This window comes from Lolium rigidum, chromosome 1, assembly GCF_022539505.1.
Source record: "Lolium rigidum isolate FL_2022 chromosome 1, APGP_CSIRO_Lrig_0.1, whole genome shotgun sequence".
NCBI lineage: Eukaryota > Viridiplantae > Streptophyta > Magnoliopsida > Poales > Poaceae > Lolium > Lolium rigidum.
The window spans coordinates 122,600,774-122,621,410 of record NC_061508.1 but is presented as its reverse complement, the minus strand read 5'-3'; the positions used below and the strand labels follow the sequence as shown (position 1 = coordinate 122,621,410).

The following is a 20,637-nucleotide window of genomic DNA, read 5'->3' as shown; positions in this document are numbered from 1 at the left end:
CCAATAATCTAACACAACATGCATATAGGTTGTATCTACAACTCCAAAAAAAATTCAGCTCAAAATTTGTTCTACACTTGAGGAAATAAAAAAGACAAATTCTATTATGAATAGTGTCAGATCTGGTTGAATAGTATTTCACACTATCCACACCCAGATTTATCTTTTTTGTCTCTCTAAGTGTATATCAAATTTAAAGTTGCAAATTTTTGGTATTGCATATATAAAACAGCTGCGTGTTGTCATTTTTTCCAGAATTTTGAACATGTTTTGTCTTTGCAAAAAAATTATTCTCATAGATCCTATCTAAGACCTGATCCTACCTAAGTCTTCCCGGCACACCAGTACACCACGACCAAAGTCCATGTATGGTTCATGCATGCCTACCGTGCTTTCCTGTTATGAAAGTAGTGCACCGGGAGAAATCCGTATTGAACAATTGTGGTCTTTGTCCACTTTGCAAGAAAACCCGAGAGATAGGCGTCAGACCTCTTCTCCCATTGTCTCTAAAAGGCTTCGGAAACAGGTGATGGATGAGTTTTGCATTTCATCTATTAGTGCATCTCCAATGGGCGAGCCGTATTTCGGACATCGAATATGTCCATTTGCGATGGCTCACAGATTGGCTAGTCGGTGGCCCGTGTCTGTTTGCGGGTGGCAGCACCTAACGGCACCCCGCAATGGTCTGTGGCATGTCACTTTTTATCCAATTTCTATATTTGCATTTCACACCAAAAGATTCTCTAAGTACACCGAAAATGGTAGCAAGGAGTTCAAATTTTACGAAGATGATAGCAAATAGTAGTACTAAAAGGTAGTTCAAAGTTCCAAAAGAATAAGACAGAAATAGAATTGCGATCGAGTGAATCACATATCTGGATCAAACATCAACATCATCTTCTCCTCCTCCTCCTCCTCCTCCTCCTCCTCCTCCTCCTCCTCCTCTTCGGATCTTGGAATTGACGAACTCACCACGAACGTTTCACTATTGATGAGAACATTACCTTCTGCTGAAAGAATATTTCGTCTTTACAAAACACCAAAATATTAAATCTTAGGTTTAAACTCTGGGTTGAAGGTGGCACTACCCTCCCAACCCCATCTAACCATAGGTTGATTCTTTTGCCTCCCTTAAAAAAAAACTTTGTTCTAAAATATTCATTTATCCTGCCACAAACTATCCGATTGAGGCCCGTAAGAAATGCAAGAATCGATCTGCTTTGCGTAACATTCGTGTGTTCCAGAATCAAGCGAGTCTTCGAAAACTGTTGGTGGAACTGCTGCATGACACATAAACGGCACATTTTTTTATGGGAGAAATAGGCGATCATGCTTTTCTCTTACGTTTGGCGACTCAACTGTCATTCTGTCAACGCTGTTTGTGTATCAAGTCGTGTGTTCGTGATCAATGCTGTTGGCTCGTCGCTAGCTACCCACCAACGGAGACCAGATTTGTCATCTGCTCTTGATGGCAGCGAATCATCTTAGCCAGCGCCCAGGCATTGAAGTGCGATTTTATGGATGGTCAAAGTTGGGCGTAATCGACAAGGAGGCAAGGACCAACCAAAAGTTCAAGAAGAAAGTCCATTTTTCGTCATTGAGCTTTGTCAAAAGTTTATTTTTCGTCCTAAATATTTTTTAGGTACAAATTAAAGAAACCTTCAACTTTGCTAATCGACCAAACAAACGGTTTTGCTGATTTTAATGGGTTGGAAGAAAAACCACGGCCCAAAGGGAAAAAAAACTAGACTAGTTCCAACCCAGAATGGAAAAAAAGAGGAACGTCGAATCAGGCGGAACTGATCGTGGGCAAATCAAACGGAACTGATATCGTGGGTGAATTAGCGGAACCTCGTTTCTCTCTTTTCCTTCCAGTTATTTTCATGTAAGCGACACTAGAAGCCCTAGCAGCGCCACCGCACACCGCCGCTTGCAAACTACACGCCGGATTGGTTTTGTTCTCTTTTATTTGGTGATATTCAGGTTGGTGATGATGAAAGTTGGGTTTTCATATCAGATAAACAAAAAGGCATAATCAATGCTGTAAAAAATTGGGCCCCAAGAGTTTAACATAGGAACTATGCAAGGCACATTTATGCCAACTGGAGGAAGAGCTATAGGAATGGGAGAAGAATTTTTGGAGGATTGCAAAGGCACCATGTAAGATGTTGTTCAACTATCACAAAGCAAAGCTAGCTCAAAAGACATTTGATGGTGCTAAGGCAATCATGAAGACTGATCCAGTGCATTGGTGCAGGGCTTGGTTCAGGTTAGGATCCAACTAAACAGTCGTGTGATCGATAGTGTTAGTCATGAGTTGGCTAAACTAGCTAGGGTTCAAGGTCATACTGAATTTTGGCTCAGGAGCTTTCCTGAGGAAGTTGCTGCAGCTATAGCTCTAGATTGTAACCTGTGTTCTAATTAATGGAAATCTCTTTCCCCGCAAAAAAAAAACCCTGGTTGCCGATCCTAATAGCGTCGAGCGCGACTTCAACGAGCCTGATCGCCCAAGACTTGACGCGGAGGATGGGCGGACCCCAACGTAGCGGATTGGGGGTGGTGGAGGTGCGGAACCACCCAGCGGTCGAGCGCAGCCAACAGTCGAATCACGATTAGAGGTTTTTTTTCGTTCTGGGTTGGAACTGGTCTGGTTTTTTTCCCTTTGGGCCGTGGTTTTTCTTCTAACCCATTAAAATCAGCAGAACCATCTGTTTGGCCGATTAGCAAAGTTGAAGGTTTTTTTTTGTACCTAAAAAAACATTTAGGACGAAAAATGAACTTTTAAGAAAGTTCAAGGACGGAAAATGGACTTTCTTCAAAATTAAACTATCCACCCTAGATAGAGACCAAAGAGCAAAACATGGCATGCACCGACTGACTTTCTTCAAAGTAGAAACTATCCACCCTAGATAGACCAAAGAGCAAAACATGGCATGCACCGACTGGAATTTCTTGCATCTCTACAAACTGGCATTTTTTCATATTTCCATTGCAACGAGATAATAACAGGAGCTACATTGTTGTTTCTCTACAACCCAAACCCCTCGATATCAATAAAATGTTTGGGCGGTCCTTTCCCTAGCCGATCTTCTCGACAAGACACTGCCCCTGGCTTCTCCAGGGTCATGCTCGCTACCACCTAACTGCCTATATTGTTCTGTTAACTTACTACTCGAATGTTGATTACTTCGGTCAGTGTACGAGAAGGATGAGCTGCCACCACCATCAAACCAACCCCCTCCTCTGGTACCCTCAAACCTTTGCTCAGCAAACCCATCAGCACTACTCACGTCCCGGCCTGATGAGCTGGTGCCCAAGGTAGATCTCGACCGGGAATAGGTTGGATAGTCCATTTCCTCATGTGCTGCCGTAGAGCCACCCGGGTACATTTGATCTGAGGTCCCAAACAAGTACTGTTCGTACTCATCAGTGCTGGTCGAATTTCTTGTGCTTTCGCTGCTATCGGTGCTTATGGTGCTGTGTGACCCCGCATCCGAGTTGCTGAACAGCGATGAACTCTCACTTGGACTCGGAGATTCCGCTGGTGGATATGGTGGCTCTCCAGATTCGTCAAATCCACGGGTGAAGCTATCTGTCATGTGATCTGTATGCAACTGACCATTTGGGTGTCTGTTCAAGGATCCTCGTTGCGATGGTGCAGGTCCTAGGTTTGGCTTATGCTTGGCCTTCTTCGCATATGCTGGGTCTTGAACTACCATTGCTTGTCGCACAGAGCTTGGCGCCCTTGGTGAACACCTGATATAGTTAATGCAAGATTTAGAATGACCTGGACAGGAGGAACACACACAAAATTGCTAGTATCTGTTCAGAAAAGAGGAATGCTGGTGTTCACCTTGCATAGAGCAGCATGTAAGCACACTTCGACATGACATTTTCCAGAGATACAGGTTTGACCTGAACACAGCAAAGACCACCTATTTAGAATAGAAGATTACTATATCTGATTCTTATAGATAATAACCCTCAGAGCACGTAGGTTCATGTGCCATATAATATTTTTTCTGTTGTATCACAAACATAATACATTATGCTCACTATACTCCAATAAGATCATTGCTAATCCAGTAAGGAGTATTAAGTCGCATTTTATTGAAAAACTAGAACCAAACATGAAAATAGGTTTACCAAAAAAACATTAGGTATTGACATGTTGAGATTAAAAAAATATATGCTGTTTTTAATAAATGGGCAGGCATAGAACATAGCCACCTGTTCTAAAAGGTAAGTATAAGTATACCTGACTGTCATCTGTCTTGTACCACTTCCCATGAGTGTCCTTGACATAACAAACATAATGACCAGAAAAGGCAGCATTCATAACATCATGATGGACAACCACTCCATATAGGCTGTAAACAGGAGAAATGTCATCCCGTGTGCTCATGTAAGAAGATAAGTTCAGGGTTTCTGGGAATCTGATGGCTTTGCTTATCTTCCCAAACTTGCCAGACTGTACACATAAAAAGGGTGAACTAATTAGTGGATCTCAACTTGTAAGGTTTATACTTAATAAAAAAACTAAAACCCATTAAACTATGAATTCCAGCAAAAAAAGTTAAATACATTCATTTTAGAATTTGTCAACAGATAAGAGAACTATGCGCAATTGGCCTTGGCGTCTAGCCCTTGGGGATGTCATATTGACAGTTCACTCAAGGAAAACAAACAGGTTGGTACTTTATACGGTACCTGATATCTTTTCAATGCAATGGTCAGGACATTTGGAGCTTCTGATATTGTCAACTTCTTCTTTGCGCGCTCATAGGATTTGCATCTGACATTACAGGGAGAGTATTAGCGTTAGCATTATAAAAGCCATCTCACAATTAGCCACTTAAACTTTTAAAGTAAATCAATGACCTGGTGCAATTCAGAACACACACGCGCAGTCTACACTGAGAAACCTCAACATGCTATGGTCCCACACACCATCTTAGGTAGTCAAAGCAAGAGGTATAAAATGGCACAACCAGCATATTCCATAGAACACATTCATACCATCTCTATGGTAAAAACTGAAACTGTTATTAGCATACACTTTGTTATCTTACAATGTGTTCTTTTGCTACTCTTGGCTGGTACTGCTGAACTTCCTAACATGCCTATCATTTGTTCTGTTTTCCATTCAATTATGTTTCTGCTGTTCAAGCCCGAATTTATGGTAATGTTTGCATTTCCCCATAAAATCTCCAACTAGATGATGGCAAAATACTATCAAGCCCTAACTCCCAGCATGTTTAGGTGGCCTAAGAGGTCTGGAGATCTTTGCACACAGTACTGTAGCTGAAGAGCCTAGCATGGTGAAGTTTCAGTGATAGATCTGGCACATAATGAACAGGTACAGAAAGCTAAAGATCAATAACCAAACCTGCTGCATTGGTATCTATTATCTCCATCCATAACCTCCGTAGATGTAAACCGCTGAAGTGCTTCTTCAAGAGAACTGATGTCTCCATCTATTTCAACAGTAAGATCCAACATGCGCTCATATTGCTCAGAACTAACATGGCACCTTGTGCATTTTATCTACGAAAGAAGCAGAAACAGAGTGAAACAGTCAATAGGAATATACTGAAAGCAATCTCAGGTAACTGAATATACAAAATAACAAATCTAAGATGTTTTGTGAATAAAACCTTAGATCGCAGATAACCCCCAAATATTAATTGTACTAGTGTGGTCTCTTCAGCTAAACGATGAGCACCACCTGATCTGGCTTCCTTCATGCATACAGATTGCATAGCATCAATGGAGTGCCTGTAAACATGTCAGGTAGTGTGGTACCATTAAAAACTACTCTTGGAAAGGTTTGCCCAAAGTAATTAACTAATATACTTATTTACTTACGACAAAGTCATTCACAACAGTACAACACTAAGCGTAGTAACATACCCAAAAAGCCTACTGTTAGGTAGCTGTTCTATCGGGTTTTCCACTTTGACATTCAGGCAACATTCATTGATAAAAAAAAATGCTTATCATCACCTGGCTGGAACAATGAATTCCAAACAACTATACTAAGTGATGAGTTCAACTGAACTTCGGTTTAACAGGAAAAGATAAATCAAATGAAAATTTATACTAGTTGACAAGATTTGGAGGAACACATCCAATAATGCTACACTGCTGCCTCACAAATTGTGCCCTAGAAGAAGAACATCCATATACTCTATGATTCTAAAATAGCCCATCCACCACTAGTAAAGAACCACACACTGCAGATGTATAGTTTATCCTTCCACTACACATCATAACTGGATCATTTAAGGTATAACATTGATATATTCGACTTAAGAACTAAATTACTGCAGAACCTCTGCATAACCTCATAGATTAAACAATATCGGTTTCTTACCGAAGGAATTCGTGAGCATCTTCTTGTTTACCAGGGCCAAAGCTACTTCCAATCTCGTGCAAATGGGATAATATCCCAGTTGGTGACAAGGCGGTCTTGCCCTGCTTGCCCTCCACGATAAGTTTTTCAAATTCACACATAAAACACCATTCTCTTTTGGAACCTACAAATCAAAAGATTACCATGTAATTATTTAAAGTGCAATATGGAGAGAAAATGCTGTAAGAAACACAGTACTACTAACTTACAATTTTTTGAATGAAGCCCTCCCAGAAGATATGATGTAAGTGGTCGAGTAAACATCAAGCACTGAAGAACAGCATTTGCGTAGCAACTGCAGAAGTTTAAAAAAAAAAAAGGTTAGATAGGGCAGGGACAGAACAGAACAACGTACTCAATAGTACCTATACTACTGCAACAACAGAGAGTCTAAAATAATGTTCTATGTACTGGCGAGTCATCCACAGCAGGACAAAAAATTCGCAGAACAACACTTTCATGACATACAACACTATCAGAGCATGATGGAAATGGAGCTAAAATATATTCATCTGATCACTTCATATACTACCCCCATCCCAAAATACATCCGTATCTAGAAAAAGTTGAGTCACTCATTTTGGGACGGAGGGAATCTCACTTCTTCAGTAACAGGTTATTATGATTGCCCCTAAGGGAACAAACCAGAAAAATCTACTCATATGTCAACCAGACTCTAATGGAAGTAAAATGCAAAGTTGCAAACAGATTACAAAGCTAGCGATGCCCAAACAAAGAGTGGGGTGAACCTAACAGAAATACAACGCATGCCAGTTAGTCTTTCAACGTGTTACTTTTCAGAAATAGTAATTCACTATTTACCTATTGCCAAGGTTATGAAGACCAAAAGGGTGCAATTCAACCTTTTCGTAGAGCTTGATGAATAGATCATATGGAAAAAGTGTCTGAAAAACGGAAGTTGTTAGCAAATGAAAGTAAGAAAATAGATTACTAACTAAGCAGAGATACTCGGTTTAATTTACCAATTCTGATGGATAATGCCTCACAACTTTTGGTGCTGTTTGTTGCCTGACAATCTTCTTCAGAGATGTTGCAAGGCTATTGGATGTTGATCCTGCTCTATCTGATGGATTATCAGCCCTTTTTGATGGGTTAAATGTTACAGAACGGCCACCTTGAATGGAAGTAACTTTATCAGCAGCCAAGACAGATGGCACAAATTTTGAGCTTTCAGCGTTGTTTGTAGTTGTACCAGTAGCTTTTGTTTTGCACTGTTCAACTTCAACACGGAGAGAAGTCCTATAACTTTTGGGTGCTGGCACAACAGTTACAGCGGCTTGGGAATTGCTCTTATCTGCTGGTTTTGTAGTATGATTGACCCGAGAGCAATCCTTGCTGTCATCACCATCCTGAGTGCTACCATGTTCCTTGGAATGAACTGACAGATCTTCATGGACGAAACTGCTAAAGCCACTCATCTTCGGTGCAGAAGCTTGAGATTTATGAACTGATATCTCATCCAAGTTCTTCGTGTAGGAGCCATTTTCAACAAAGTTTGTAGGTTTGATGTTTGATTCTGTCCGTTTGCTGTCAAAGGATGCTACTTCGGGGGTACTTTGAGAAAGTTTAACGACACTGTCAGAATTGCCATTTTCCAGAACCTCTGCGGTAGCAGATACCTCTTCGAAAGGTGTATCTTTCCTTTTACCATTTAAGCTCGTCACAATATGGTTGGTGCCAGAACTTTCAGACCCAACAGCAACAGGTACGCTGATTTCAGACACCGGCTGTACACCAGCCACCATATTCTCTTCAGATGCTCCCTTTTGTTGAACGATTCCTTCTGTTGCAACAGAAATTGCAGCTCCATCATCTGGCCTAGCGTTAGCACTTGGTGGATGGCATTCATCTTTGTGACCTTGTCTCCAGTGGGCTATCTGGCATTTGAAGGAACTGCCATGAACCAGAGGTAATCAGATCAGGATATTCAAATGCCAAATTGTCTGTATCAGCATACTGTTAAGTTCACAAAATATGAAAATAATCAAGTGCGTATATAAAGGTTCAGAACAGGATGTAACTATACTCAAGACCATTACTTCAAATACTACAGTATGATCAAATAAGCAGGCGGAAATGCCTATATTCAGCTAATGGCAATTGGAGTTGGACAGCCCAAGTTCTAATACTTAGGATGTGACTTAAAACAACCTTCCTTCACTTCCCAACCTAAGTGGCTTATTATATCGTCCAACACAGGGGCTAATATGGTAAATACATGCCACTGTCTAGCTAATACTTTGACAGCTGTGCTGTTGCTCACAAAACATTAAGTGCAAAGTACTATTGTAGCACCATTGTTAGCCTGTGCATTTACTCACTACCAAACTGGTGACATTTTTACAAGTAATCCAAGAATGCAGAGTACACTGCAATCGCGCACAAGGGAATTTTGTACTAAAACATTCTCATGGTAATGAAACTTACTTAGCCAGAACGAGCTAGTAATGAAATAGGAGTATGTCATGCCAATATGGGCATAACATAAATAAATAAATGTCCCCCTCACTCATAAACGAATCCAAGAATCACATGGGGCATTTTTTTAGCTGGATGCACCTCAGCAATTCAGCTTTTCGTTATTTGTTCCAAATGAGGCAGGCAATGGGTTGCCTGAATAAACTCAAAACATCGTTGGCTTGCTTGTACGAAATGTGTGTGGCGGCATTGCATTAAGGTGCCGTAGCAATATGAAGTACGGATATGGTTATTATCATTTTTTGTTTAACCTATCCAAAGTTGCAACACCTAAGATAATAATATGTGACACATCACTATACCAGGCTATGAGCACATGATTGTTTCTGTCATTTACACAGAAACGATAAATAACATTACGAATCTTCTTCTCAAACACTAAGAAGTGAATATGAATGATGATATTCTCATGTGCTGATCACTCTGATCCGCATTGCCACTGCAAGCAAATGAAATCAAAGGGGAAAAGGAAAAGGCATGAGCAGTTGCTCATGCAAAGATTCAGCAATCGGGCCTCATACAGAGAATCAAACATGCATGTCATTTCCACCGCACATGGACTAATAATACATCTAACGCTGCCTACAGGTTGCTTAACCCTTGTGGACATTTGCGCTAAATCTTGCAACATATCAATGCTAGTAATGCCCATGACAAGAGGACATTGTGATATTCAAATAGTACAGTGGTCATCTAGAAACATGCGGTTCGCTAAAAGATAGGTAACACCATAAGGCAGGTCCTGGCATATGTTGGTTAATAAAAATAAGGCAGCAGATTGATAAGTTTTCTGGAACCAGCACAAAAGATAACTTGGGAATCGGGGATACATAGCAAATGTTCAAGTTTACAAGGAAAGGCAACATGACAGGGTGGCATTCAAATAGTACGTGGTCATCTACAAACATCTGGTTTGCTAAAAGAGAGTTCATATCATAAGTCAGGCATGGTCTATGTTGGTTGATAGAAAAAAAAGGCAACAGATTGACAAGTCGTCTGGAATCAGCAGGAAGATAACTTGGGCATGAGGGATACAAAAGCAAATGTTCAAGTTCACGGGGAAACGCACAACTCATCGAATTAAAACAAGAGAACTGAGCCCCTAGCATCCTAGTGGCCTTCCAGATGACAGTAATAATACTCTAGTAGAGTAATGGCTGACAAATTCAAGAGCAGGTTCCATGGAGCTAGAGCTTGCAGTGGAGGGTCGGAAATAGCCCTAACTGCGTTCGCACACGAGATTGTTGGGAGAGAAGTCCAAATTTTCTCGATCTACCAGCCCACAAACATGAACATGCTATTGGTACCAACCAAACTCGAATTTCTACAAGAATACAGGGGATTCCCACTCCGAATCGCACGAATCGTGGACTATCTTCCCCCAATTTCGCAATGAACCCGCCGAGATTAGACGAGCTGAAAAGGGGATTGGGAGGAGGGTTCGAGAGCCCAACTCACCAGTACTTGACGGCCTTGCACTGCTTGCACCGGAACGTGGTCGGCCTGAAGCACACCGCGCAGACCCCCGCTGCCGTCGCCGACGCTGGCACCGGCGCGTGTACGACCTCCTCCTCCTCCTCCTGCTGCCGCGTCGGCGGGGGCGGAGCGACGGGCTGCGGCGCCCACACGGGCGCCAGGGGCACCTCGGCGGCGTGCACGACGCCGGGGAAGAGCTCAGAGTAGAAGGCGCGCACGGACTCGCGCTCGGCCAGCTCGGACTCCTCGGCGGCGAGCCGCGCGAGGCGCCGCACCTCCTCCCTGCGCGCCGCGGCGCGGCGCAGGGCCCGGCGCGCCAGCAGCGCGAGCACGGGCACGACGACGAGGACGAGCATGACCAGCGCCCCCGCGGCCGACGACGACCACCCCGCAGCCGCCTCCGCGACCGCCATTGCGCGCGCGCGTCCCGGCTCAGTCGACGCCTCTCCCGCCTCCGCCGCCTCGCCCGCGCATAGATCTGTCGGAACCGCCGGATCCGCCGCCCGATTCCGCGCCCGCCCGGCCCAAATCCGCCGGAGATTGCGATTAGGGCTCGGGGATTTCCAAAAAAAATCCCCTTTTCGTCGTGTGTTGTGGTCTTTGGAAGTGACGGAGAGGCAGCAGCAACCGGGAGGAGGGAGGAAGGAAGAGCCGCCGGTATTGGTTTCCACCTTGGATGACTCCAGGAATAATAGTCCTAGCAGAGAGGGGGTTTTTTTTTTTTGAAACATAGCAGAGAGGGGGTTAACGGCACGGTGACGGCAGTGTAGGAGGTCCAAGACAAGAAAGGAATGGGTTCCCCACCAGGTACCGTGTCCCTGGCCGGGCTCTTATCGACCGTCCGATGCGCTCAGAGGCCGTCCGATGGTACCCCCACCTTTGGGTATGTACCACTAGGAAACCGAGGAGAGAGGAAACGCGGGAAACTATTTTTAGCAGGTGATTTTCCGGCCTACTGCTACTATTGCCCGCCAATTATGTCAGGGGCCCCACAGTCTGACGGATCCGCGTTCACCTCTGCCACACCAAGGGGTTGCCCGGAAATTATTGTTTCCAACAAAAAAAGGTCACGCGAATTTTCGCAACGGAGATATCTACCGTTGGAAAGTATGCTTTACTACGTGCTTGGTTCAGGTCCACCCAGGCGTCAATTGTCGCGTTCCAAAGGCAACTGATGACTTTTACTCGGTTTTGGACCAAGATCCGATTCTTTTCTACACATTATTAATTATATTGATTCGCCTTGACGTTTTCCAGCAAGTGATCTTCGTTTTATGGTATTTACTTGTTTGATGGCAATGGTTACCCAAAATTGCTCCTGCTAGACGTACTCGATGTGAGGGGGGAACAAGTTTAATGTGCCAGATGTATTTTCGATCTCTTTTGCAAAGGAGACTACTAGTCTATTATGGTTTTGGGGTTAGTTTATGTCAGTGTTTTGACCAGAAAAAACGTTAGGTCCACTCATGCAAAGGAGACTAGTCTATTATGTCACATAAATGCTTTGGTTTATTCAACAAAATATATTTTTATTTTGGTAGCTTTAAGGTTAGTTGGATATAGTATGTACCAACTTTGTGTACTCACTCCGTCTCAGTTTACTAGTCTTCCCTATATTCCTAGGTCACCAATTTAACCTATATAATTTAAATTATATAATGCAAAAATTATATCGTTAGAAAATACAACATCTAAACTTTCTAATGATATAATTTTTTATAACATATAACTAATGCTAACTTGATTAAATTTGCGACCTAGAGATACGCGCATGCCTAATAAACTGTGAGAGGGAGTACTCAAAATATGCCAATTTAGTAGTGGTATATGTGTCCAATCAACCCTTTGTGCATGGCGATTTTTAAGTTGGTTTTGCACTGATATTTTCGGTTAGAGTTAAATTCGGTTTTTTACCCCTGGTTTGAAAGCCGCCATCTATTCAGTTCCAAGCACTGTTAACACAAAAACTATGAACATATATTCTATATTGTGCCATGTCATGTGACGAGCATGTCCAATTTGACATAATTGGCCAAAATTCTTCAGTTAGCTACAACCAGATGTGCAGGAAAAAAACATAATCTAGAAAACTATTAATAAAATAGGGTAATTATTGTCACATATGCTAAACTAGAGTTTTAAAACTGGATTCACTTTTTTTTTCTTAACTTGATATTGGTGTAATATGAAGAATTAACTAACGCATTTAATTCACTTCATAAGTTATCTAACATTTCTGAACAAATCCTGCATGTGCATTTTGATTTTGATTTTTCAAAGCTAAGATAAAACCCAACTAAGAGTATACCAAAGTTTGGTCGTCATAACATCGCAATTAGCATCAAATATAATTCTTTTAACACCCCCACACAACGGTTCCAAAGTTTAGACATGTTTTATGGTAAAGCGAGGAAACACTTATGCACAAAGCGACCGAATCAGGGTCAGGAGCAATTGGACATCCAATCGATGTGCAGTTTTAAGTTATCATCAAATTACTGTTTTCACATTACAGTTCTTAATAATTCTTTGTTAGTCCGGCAACTTGCCCTACTACCTATCAATCAACGCTATTGTCGTATATCTTCTAGTCTTATACCCAGGTTCAAAGATTTGCGACACGAAAAAGGTTGAGCAGATTTGCTACTTGTTCTCTAAAATGGTATTGCAATCGCTCCGTCACTAGAGATAATGCCCAAATTTTTAATTTTCTGTTTGGCCAAAGATTGTGTTGAATATGGTGTGAAATAAATCAAAATAGTCTGGCCGGAACAAAATACGTCGGGCCGCTGGGCTACCCGGCTAAAACGAATAAACGTGGCCAAACGGTCTTTTTGGTGTCGGGACCGATCTAAACGAACGAAAATGAACATATTTGATGTTTGAAATGGATCAAGCTGCTGGAGATGCCCTAATGATGTTTACACAGCTGCAATGCCAATGAGAGGGAAGAATGTCAAGATGTCATGGTTAACATTCGCAGAGAGAGACGGATGCATATACAATGATGTGAAGTTAAACGCGTATTTTCAAAGCTTTAAAACCACAACACTTGTTAGAAATCGGAGAGATTGGCATTTTTTTGTTTGGACGGAAGCAAACGATATTATAGCTCCTGTTTTAACGGAGTCCCTGTCCAGGATTCCAAAGTTTCTCCACACGAGCCAGAGAAGTCAGGGTACCTGAAGTCATCTCTCAGTGACAGATCGAAGGATACAAAGCAAAATTTTCCAACAAGCAGTCAATACACGGGCGCACGGCGGGGAGCACACGCGTGCGAAGCAAGCGAGACGGTTCTCCTTTTGAGTTCACCAATGGTTGGAGTCCGAGGTTCTTCCCCAACTCGTAAGCCGACAAGCCCCCACCGCGACTTTCCCCGGCACACGCCAGCCGCACGAGTCGCGAAGGTGCGGACCCGACGTCTCGCCGACGCGCACGGCACAGCTGCCCCCACATGCACGTACGCCGTCGCGCGTCTCAGGCAAAGATCGGAGACAGGTTCCCCGCCGACGTACGGCGATGTTTCTCGTAGGCGGCCACAGGGCCGGTCCACACATTTTTAGGGCCCTGGGGCGAGACAAGAAAAAAAAGGCCCCTGTTAACATTTTTTTAGAATTCATTGTATTCTAAAAGAAACTCAATAGATATTGATGGTCTTTGAACTACAAAACTCACACCATAAATAGAACTACATCGCAGATAGTCAATATAGTTCTACAAAGATTCCATCAGTTCATCTCTCTCTAGGATTCCATCAGAACTCAAGATCAGACGTAAGGAGAAAAAAATGGAGATGTTCAGCAATCAGAGACATATATTTGTGCTATTTAGCAACAATAAGGCGGGAGAAGGGGACGGGGTCGGAGACGCACGATCTCTCATCTCTGATGTGGTAACACCTGAAACGACTAGAACAATGATTGTTGAACAAAATAGCATCGTTGGTCTTTGTCTGCATTAATGGCTGCCGGCGATATTGGAATTGGAAACGGCAGCGGCGCTAATCTCTGAGACTGCAGAATTTGGGGAGCTGGGGAGGAGACGAGTCGATGTGAGTAAAGAGTACAAGTAGAGAAGCGGAGAACGATGGTGATTGCCGTGCGCCTGGGTTTGGGCAATGTTTCTCCTCTAAAAAAATTACTCTTGTTTTCTTGGGCCTTGTACTGAACTAATACCTGGGCCAGGGCCCCTGCCTCGCGAGGGCCCGGGGCGGTCGCCCCGTTGCCCCCCCTTATGGGCCGGCCCTGGGCGGCCAGCGAGCGGACGGTGCGCGCCGACGCGGCGGCACCACGTCGGCGCCGCAGCTCTGAAGTAAGCGAAAGCGAAAGCGGGACGCCTCGACGGCTCTCGACGGCACCGACCACGTACCTGTGTTGACACCCGACGCCGTGTGTCCCTTGGACCATAGAAACGACGACGGTCGGTGTGAGGTAGGCAGATAGCGCTGCCTGATTCTTTGTCTAGATCGGTGCATACACATTACCTGATCCATTCTATAATATGATTCTGGTAATATTATAAGTCACGTACTCAACTACACGACGGTCGGAGTAATATTATAAGTCACGTACTCAACTACACGAGTTCCTACATGAGAATATACCCCTTCGTTTCCGATGAGAGACGGACAGTTAGGGTTTCCCAACCTCTAATCGGCGCCCCCCGCAAATCTACCTTATCTGTTGTGGCCTTCCGGCTATGGGGACGCGCGGTGGATGCTGGTCTTTGTCGACAGGAGGGCTTCGGGTTTTTTTTTTTATTGTTTTCTTTGTCTATTAGAGCTTGTATAATATTTATAAAGACATGGCGGTGACGACTCTTGAAGATGGAATAAAGTCCTCTCTGTTTCGCTCTAGTGATGCGTTTATCGTCGTTGGAGGGCGTGTGGAAAGTTTGTCACCGACGGATATCGCTGAAGTTGGTATGTGTTCTTTCTGAACTACACTTCTCTTTATAAATGATGGTTGCTACTCCCGTGCGTTGGTCCTTTGGAGCTTAGCACCACGACTTTCGTCTTATTACTACAAAAAGCTCTACTACGATAAGTTTTGCCCGGCTTCGGTGATGGAGGGATGAGGACGGCGGCACGCCTTCGGCTCGTTTGAGGGCCTGTAGTCATCGCTACCTTATTGGAAATTCGATTACTCTCGGTGTTTTCTTACTGCCGTGGAGGAGGATTATAAATTGATGGGTAGAGTTTTCGCCAAAAAGAAAAAAAAACTCAACTTACACATCAATATGCTGAATTCTAGCGCCGTAAAAGAAATGATGTTACTACTAGTATAGACCATAGTTCGATACTTCGATGGATGCAAGTTAGACGGTGTCATCACGGTGACAGTCGTGGACTAATCCACACTTCGTCGGTTTAGGCGTAACCTAACGTACGAGTTCCAACTTCCAGTGTCTCCTCGCTTGATTAATCATTCAGCTGGCCTGGCCACACGAGTTCCACAAGGCACATGAGAGCAAATGGAAAAGGAAGTGCACGCCCGCACGTACGTGACGAGTTAAGTCGTCTTTCACGGTTTTGGCGCGATGCATAGCTGATTGATTAGTTTGGTTTTCTTAGGCAAGTTATCAGTTTGCTGATGCGGTAGATACCGATCGGTTGATGCGACCTCGAACAACCACTCGATGTGGTGGTGGCGCTAAGAAACTATTAGGGCATTCTTCTTTTTTGGCAGCATTTTCTTTTTTTTGTAGAGCAACTAAAATCAGTATAAGAAAATTGAAAAGTACAACCAAGACCTCATAATAGCAGTTCTCATCTCTTCTTCTATAAGAGCATCTTCAACAGGTGATGTAAAGTAGGGTATAAAAAGCAGTTTTTCATCATCCGTATTTTGCGTGCTTCTAGTTTTTACGTCATCAAAGCAAACTCTGCAATTCCGGGTGATGTAAAATAGGGAACATGTGCAATTCCAAGTGATGTAAAATAGGGCACCCGCACCATTTCGATTTCATACAAAGTTTGAAACTTTTTTACATCTCAGATGAAATTCGACGTCGACACATAGTTGAACATTATCCCTGCGATAATTCGATATATAGATAGTTTGACACTTGGCACTATGTAGTTCGACACTTTGATTTAGACACTACGTACTACGGCAATTTGAAACTTCAACAATACCTAGACATCACGCGGCGGCATCTCGGTACAACCCGGGAGTGCGCGACGGCGGCCACGAAGATCAGTTTTTTCCGGGGAGGGGGTGGATGACGCGTCGCGGTGCGACGAGGCTTGATCTGCAGCGGCGGTTTGCAGCGGTGGCTAAGGCGCCAATAGAAAACAGCACGACACGACATAGAGCGGTCACATGCGGGGAAGGAGACAAAGTAACTGTTGGAGCCGCACGGGCGGGGTCATTTATATGACACAACACCCCCTTGGTGATGTATATTGCATCACCTGTTGCAAACTTTACGGCATGTTGTAGAATTTTGGGATGTTTTCTTTTGCTTACATCATCCGGAGCTCTATTTTTGGCTTCAAGGTGTCATATATGACAACTTGTTTGTGTTTTCATCACCTGTTCTAGATGCTCTAAGACCATCTTGTCGGCTCACTCTATTTTTAATTCATATTTATGACCGGAAGTTTTCACACTCTTCATCACAAAAAAAGAAACTTACCTTTGGGCTAGTCGTGGAACACCTGACTAGAGTTAACCTTCACACATGTTGGAAGGCTCTGGGAGCTTGGGGTGGGCAAGGAGAGAGTGGAGCATGTTGAAGAGGAGGAGGGGTGGAAAGTAGGCGGGGAGGACTCAAGTGCGGGCAAAGAGGGTGCAACCACGTGGCGTCCACCAACGCACCAGTGGACGCGGTCGACGGGAAAAGATCTGGATGAGCCAACCAGGCCACATACTACGCTGACAGAAAGCGACGGCATGGTCAAAAAAGTTAGGACGGTAATTGTTCAAAGGGTTTTACACATGAATATATAATTTGGAGGTTGAGCCCTACATTTGAAGACCCAACCCGCGATTTTAGCGACACCCCTAAATTATCGGGCCAGGCGAAGAAAGCTACAACGAAACTATAGAGCCCCTAAGTCATTTGAAGTTTTCTCTAAAACCAAGGAATCTTTCCAAAAAAGGGTGTTATATATTTATATTATCAAAAAATATGATCAGAAATTCAATGATTCAACGATACAGATGTGTAACTTGTGTACTGACAACCATGATGGTTATGCAATAAAAGGACTGCATATTACATGGTTCAACTTTCTAATTTCATTTAGATTTTTTTTGGGGGTTTGGGACAAGAAAGAGCGCTGTTTTTGGGGTCCAATTTATCGTTGTGGCGCAACCTTTTTTTTTATAACGATTTTGTTTAGTTTTTTGTTTTGTTTTGAGAGGAAAAATTGTTTAGTTGCTCACCACTTATAATACCACATGCACATGGTAGCGTTGTGGCGCAACCTAGCGAGCTATTGGAAGTTTCTATTTTTCTATTTTTGCGTTATAAAATTGCGGGAGCGCTGCTGTGTGCCACGGTGCCACCGCCACTTTCCGTGCCCGTCCGTCCGCTCCTGCCACCGGCGGGGACGAACGAGGGGTTAATCCGTTCCAATTCTTTCCGATGACAATGTAAGCTTTCTTGGATCCGTACTGTTTTCATCTAGATCGATTTGGGTGACTACATTTCAGACTCGTGCGCACATCTCATCATCGTCTTCCTGTGTCGCAAGTCCAACCATTGTAAATTGGCTTTGACCAACTCCTGTAAACCACCTCAACCCAGTCCACTTGTTCTATCATCGGATCCACTAGTGACTAGCCTTGCTAGTTTTCGTGCGCACGCGGGTGTGTAAGGAGTAAGGACCACCGAGGAATCAATTGTTCTTAAAAGCTCAGTTGCGCAGGAGCGGCGCAACAAGCAGAAGATGACAAGGTGGCTTCTTCGGAGCGGGTAGTTACTTGGCTGCGCTCGCCGCATGTGTTGGTAGGTGGAGCTCTCCAGGGGTCCTGGGGCGCACTCAAGATGTTCGACGTAATGCTGCACTCGCGAGGTAGATGTTCTTGTCCTGGAGATCACGTGTCGGCGTCAGAGAGGGGATAGATTGTTCCTGGGGACCTTACTTGCGTGTTTGTCATTTGGCGCTGTGTGTAGCTGTTGTTTAGGTGGTAGTATATACCTTTCAGAGCTTTGGGATCGGAGGAAGAATTCATGGTGGTGGTGGCCGTTATTCCTCGCTTTAGTATGTTGATTATTATCACTAGTCCCACACGGATAAAACATATGGAGCTTGGTGGGGCTTTTGACTAGATTAAAGGTTAGTTTAGTTTCAACTGCATGCTCCAGGTGGTGAAAGAGTTCTGGTGATTACACGTTTGTGTCCCTCTTTGGGAATCTCCATGGTGAGTAGTGCTTTCATTACTATTTTTTTCTCAGAAAAGGTTGTTGAAAATATATAGAGCAGCTGTTCTTTACCATTGTCTTTTGGTGCAATGCTCATCTGTCATTCAAAAGTTACAGAAGATTAAGGGAATAATATATTATATTTTATACTGGCTGATAAGGGTCCTTTTTAAAAGTCACGGAAGTTTTATATTTACTACCGATGCCGAGCTTGACAGAGTAGTTGATAAATTAGTATATTCAGTTTGCACTAGAATAAATTTCAGCTAGCCCCTTTGGAAGTATCCACAGTCTTTTGGTTTAGCAGCATGGTTTAGGTTTTTGTATGGACAAATTAGCTCAGGTAGTGTCGCCATCATGTTCCTACGTACACATCCTTGTCTTTTGATGAATATTGAGCATGTCTGCAAGAATCTACTAAAGTGATCATTCTAGAATGATGTCGCCAAAAGCATTTTTTTTGTAAACCAATTAAGTCGGTATCAGGTTAGAAACTCAATTTATGCTAACATTAAAGCTTCTTTTCTTCTTTACATGTACCAGCCTCTTTGTCACACAACAGTGCAGTTTTTTCTATTAGACGCGCTACCGTTAGTATGAACCATCAGTATTCTGTATTCATGCGCTTTTATGACATGATGTATTTGCAAGTTGCAACCTCCTTTTCAAAGTATGATTGAACTTCTAATATCACTCATTGAAATTAAAGTTTTTTAATAGTTTGGACTTAGGTAATATTATCTCTTACCCATATCTGACACCGAGCTAGGGCTGACAGAAATAGTAAATGTTTTTTTTCAGGGGATTTCCCCTGTAACACTACAAAGTCCGCAGTTTAGCAAAACACCAGAGTGTCTAACTGACAAGTAGACGAAGTTACTGCATTAGATATTTCAATAGTCTATGGCTTCTTCTGTGTTATATGGATAATTTTAAAAATCTTCTGATGCTACTTTTACTATAAATGCCTTAACAATTGACCATATCACTTCTGAAATTCATAGCAGAAGTATACATGCTCACATCGGCGATAAACCGTCATTCTGAAACTGTGGTAGTAACACAACGGATGAAAATGAAGTTAATCACATTTCCTTGTTCTCCATGCCTCCATACCAGAGATGAAGTTACCAAGCAATCCTGTTTGGCAGCTTTGCACGGTTGCACCTATGTAACAAGTGATAAGGCACAAGTTTACTCAGATTATAATGTCTGGACTGTCTTTTTGATGAAGTTTGGAGCCTTTATTTATTTAATTTCATGGTATTGGCCTATTATAACTGTTAGAGACGGTGGTAGCTCACCTACTGAGTGAAAGTTGCAGCTTGCACCATTTTATTGTAACATCTCTTAAAAGTTAAAATAGATGTTAAGTACGTGGGACAACCCAATCTCTCAGCTGAACCATCAACATCTGAACATCTCTGTGCAACCTGTCCTGGTGGCAAGCCGAGAAAAAGTTAATTTGGCCAAGTCCAGCAGGGTAACAAATTGTGTAGCCGATTCAGATCACCAGGATTTCCTGCGAATGTGCTGTACAAAGGAATGCTCTACAGTATTAAGAATATGGTAGTAGATAAATTTCACTTGTACAACGTGTGCCATTTTAAAAAGGAATTAATTGAGAGAAGGTCAAAAAACATGTTGCATATCCAAGAAGTGCAACCTTTAAATGTCCATGGATGTTTGTTTTCATTCAATTCATTCATAATGCATCAGCTGTTCATATCCAAATCCATATTCAAGAAATCAGATTAATTTTCTTGTTAAATACGCAATGCACTCTACAGTAGTCTACTACTTGTTAAATCTTGTGGCTGTTCATACTGTATGTCAAGTATATTAATCTGAGCATTATTCTGTCCTTTTGAACA

General features: G+C 42.9%; 1 protein-coding gene across 1 annotated transcript; it reads right to left on the bottom strand.

The window, feature by feature from the left end:
* Nucleotides 1-2,957: 2,957 nt before the first annotated feature.
* LOC124667675 (ubiquitin carboxyl-terminal hydrolase 19-like) lies at nucleotides 2,958-10,803 on the bottom strand. The gene is made up of 11 exons (XM_047204968.1): nucleotides 10,373-10,803; nucleotides 7,399-8,329; nucleotides 7,238-7,320; nucleotides 6,625-6,710; nucleotides 6,377-6,539; nucleotides 5,658-5,778; nucleotides 5,390-5,547; nucleotides 4,711-4,795; nucleotides 4,259-4,471; nucleotides 3,854-3,915; nucleotides 2,958-3,756 (listed from the first exon to the last, which is right to left on the bottom strand). The coding sequence occupies exons 1-11, from the start codon at nucleotides 10,801-10,803 to the stop codon at nucleotides 3,051-3,053; spliced, it is 3,039 nt and encodes a 1,012-aa protein (XP_047060924.1). The 3' UTR covers nucleotides 2,958-3,050.
* Between the last annotated feature and the right edge of the window lie 9,834 nt (nucleotides 10,804-20,637).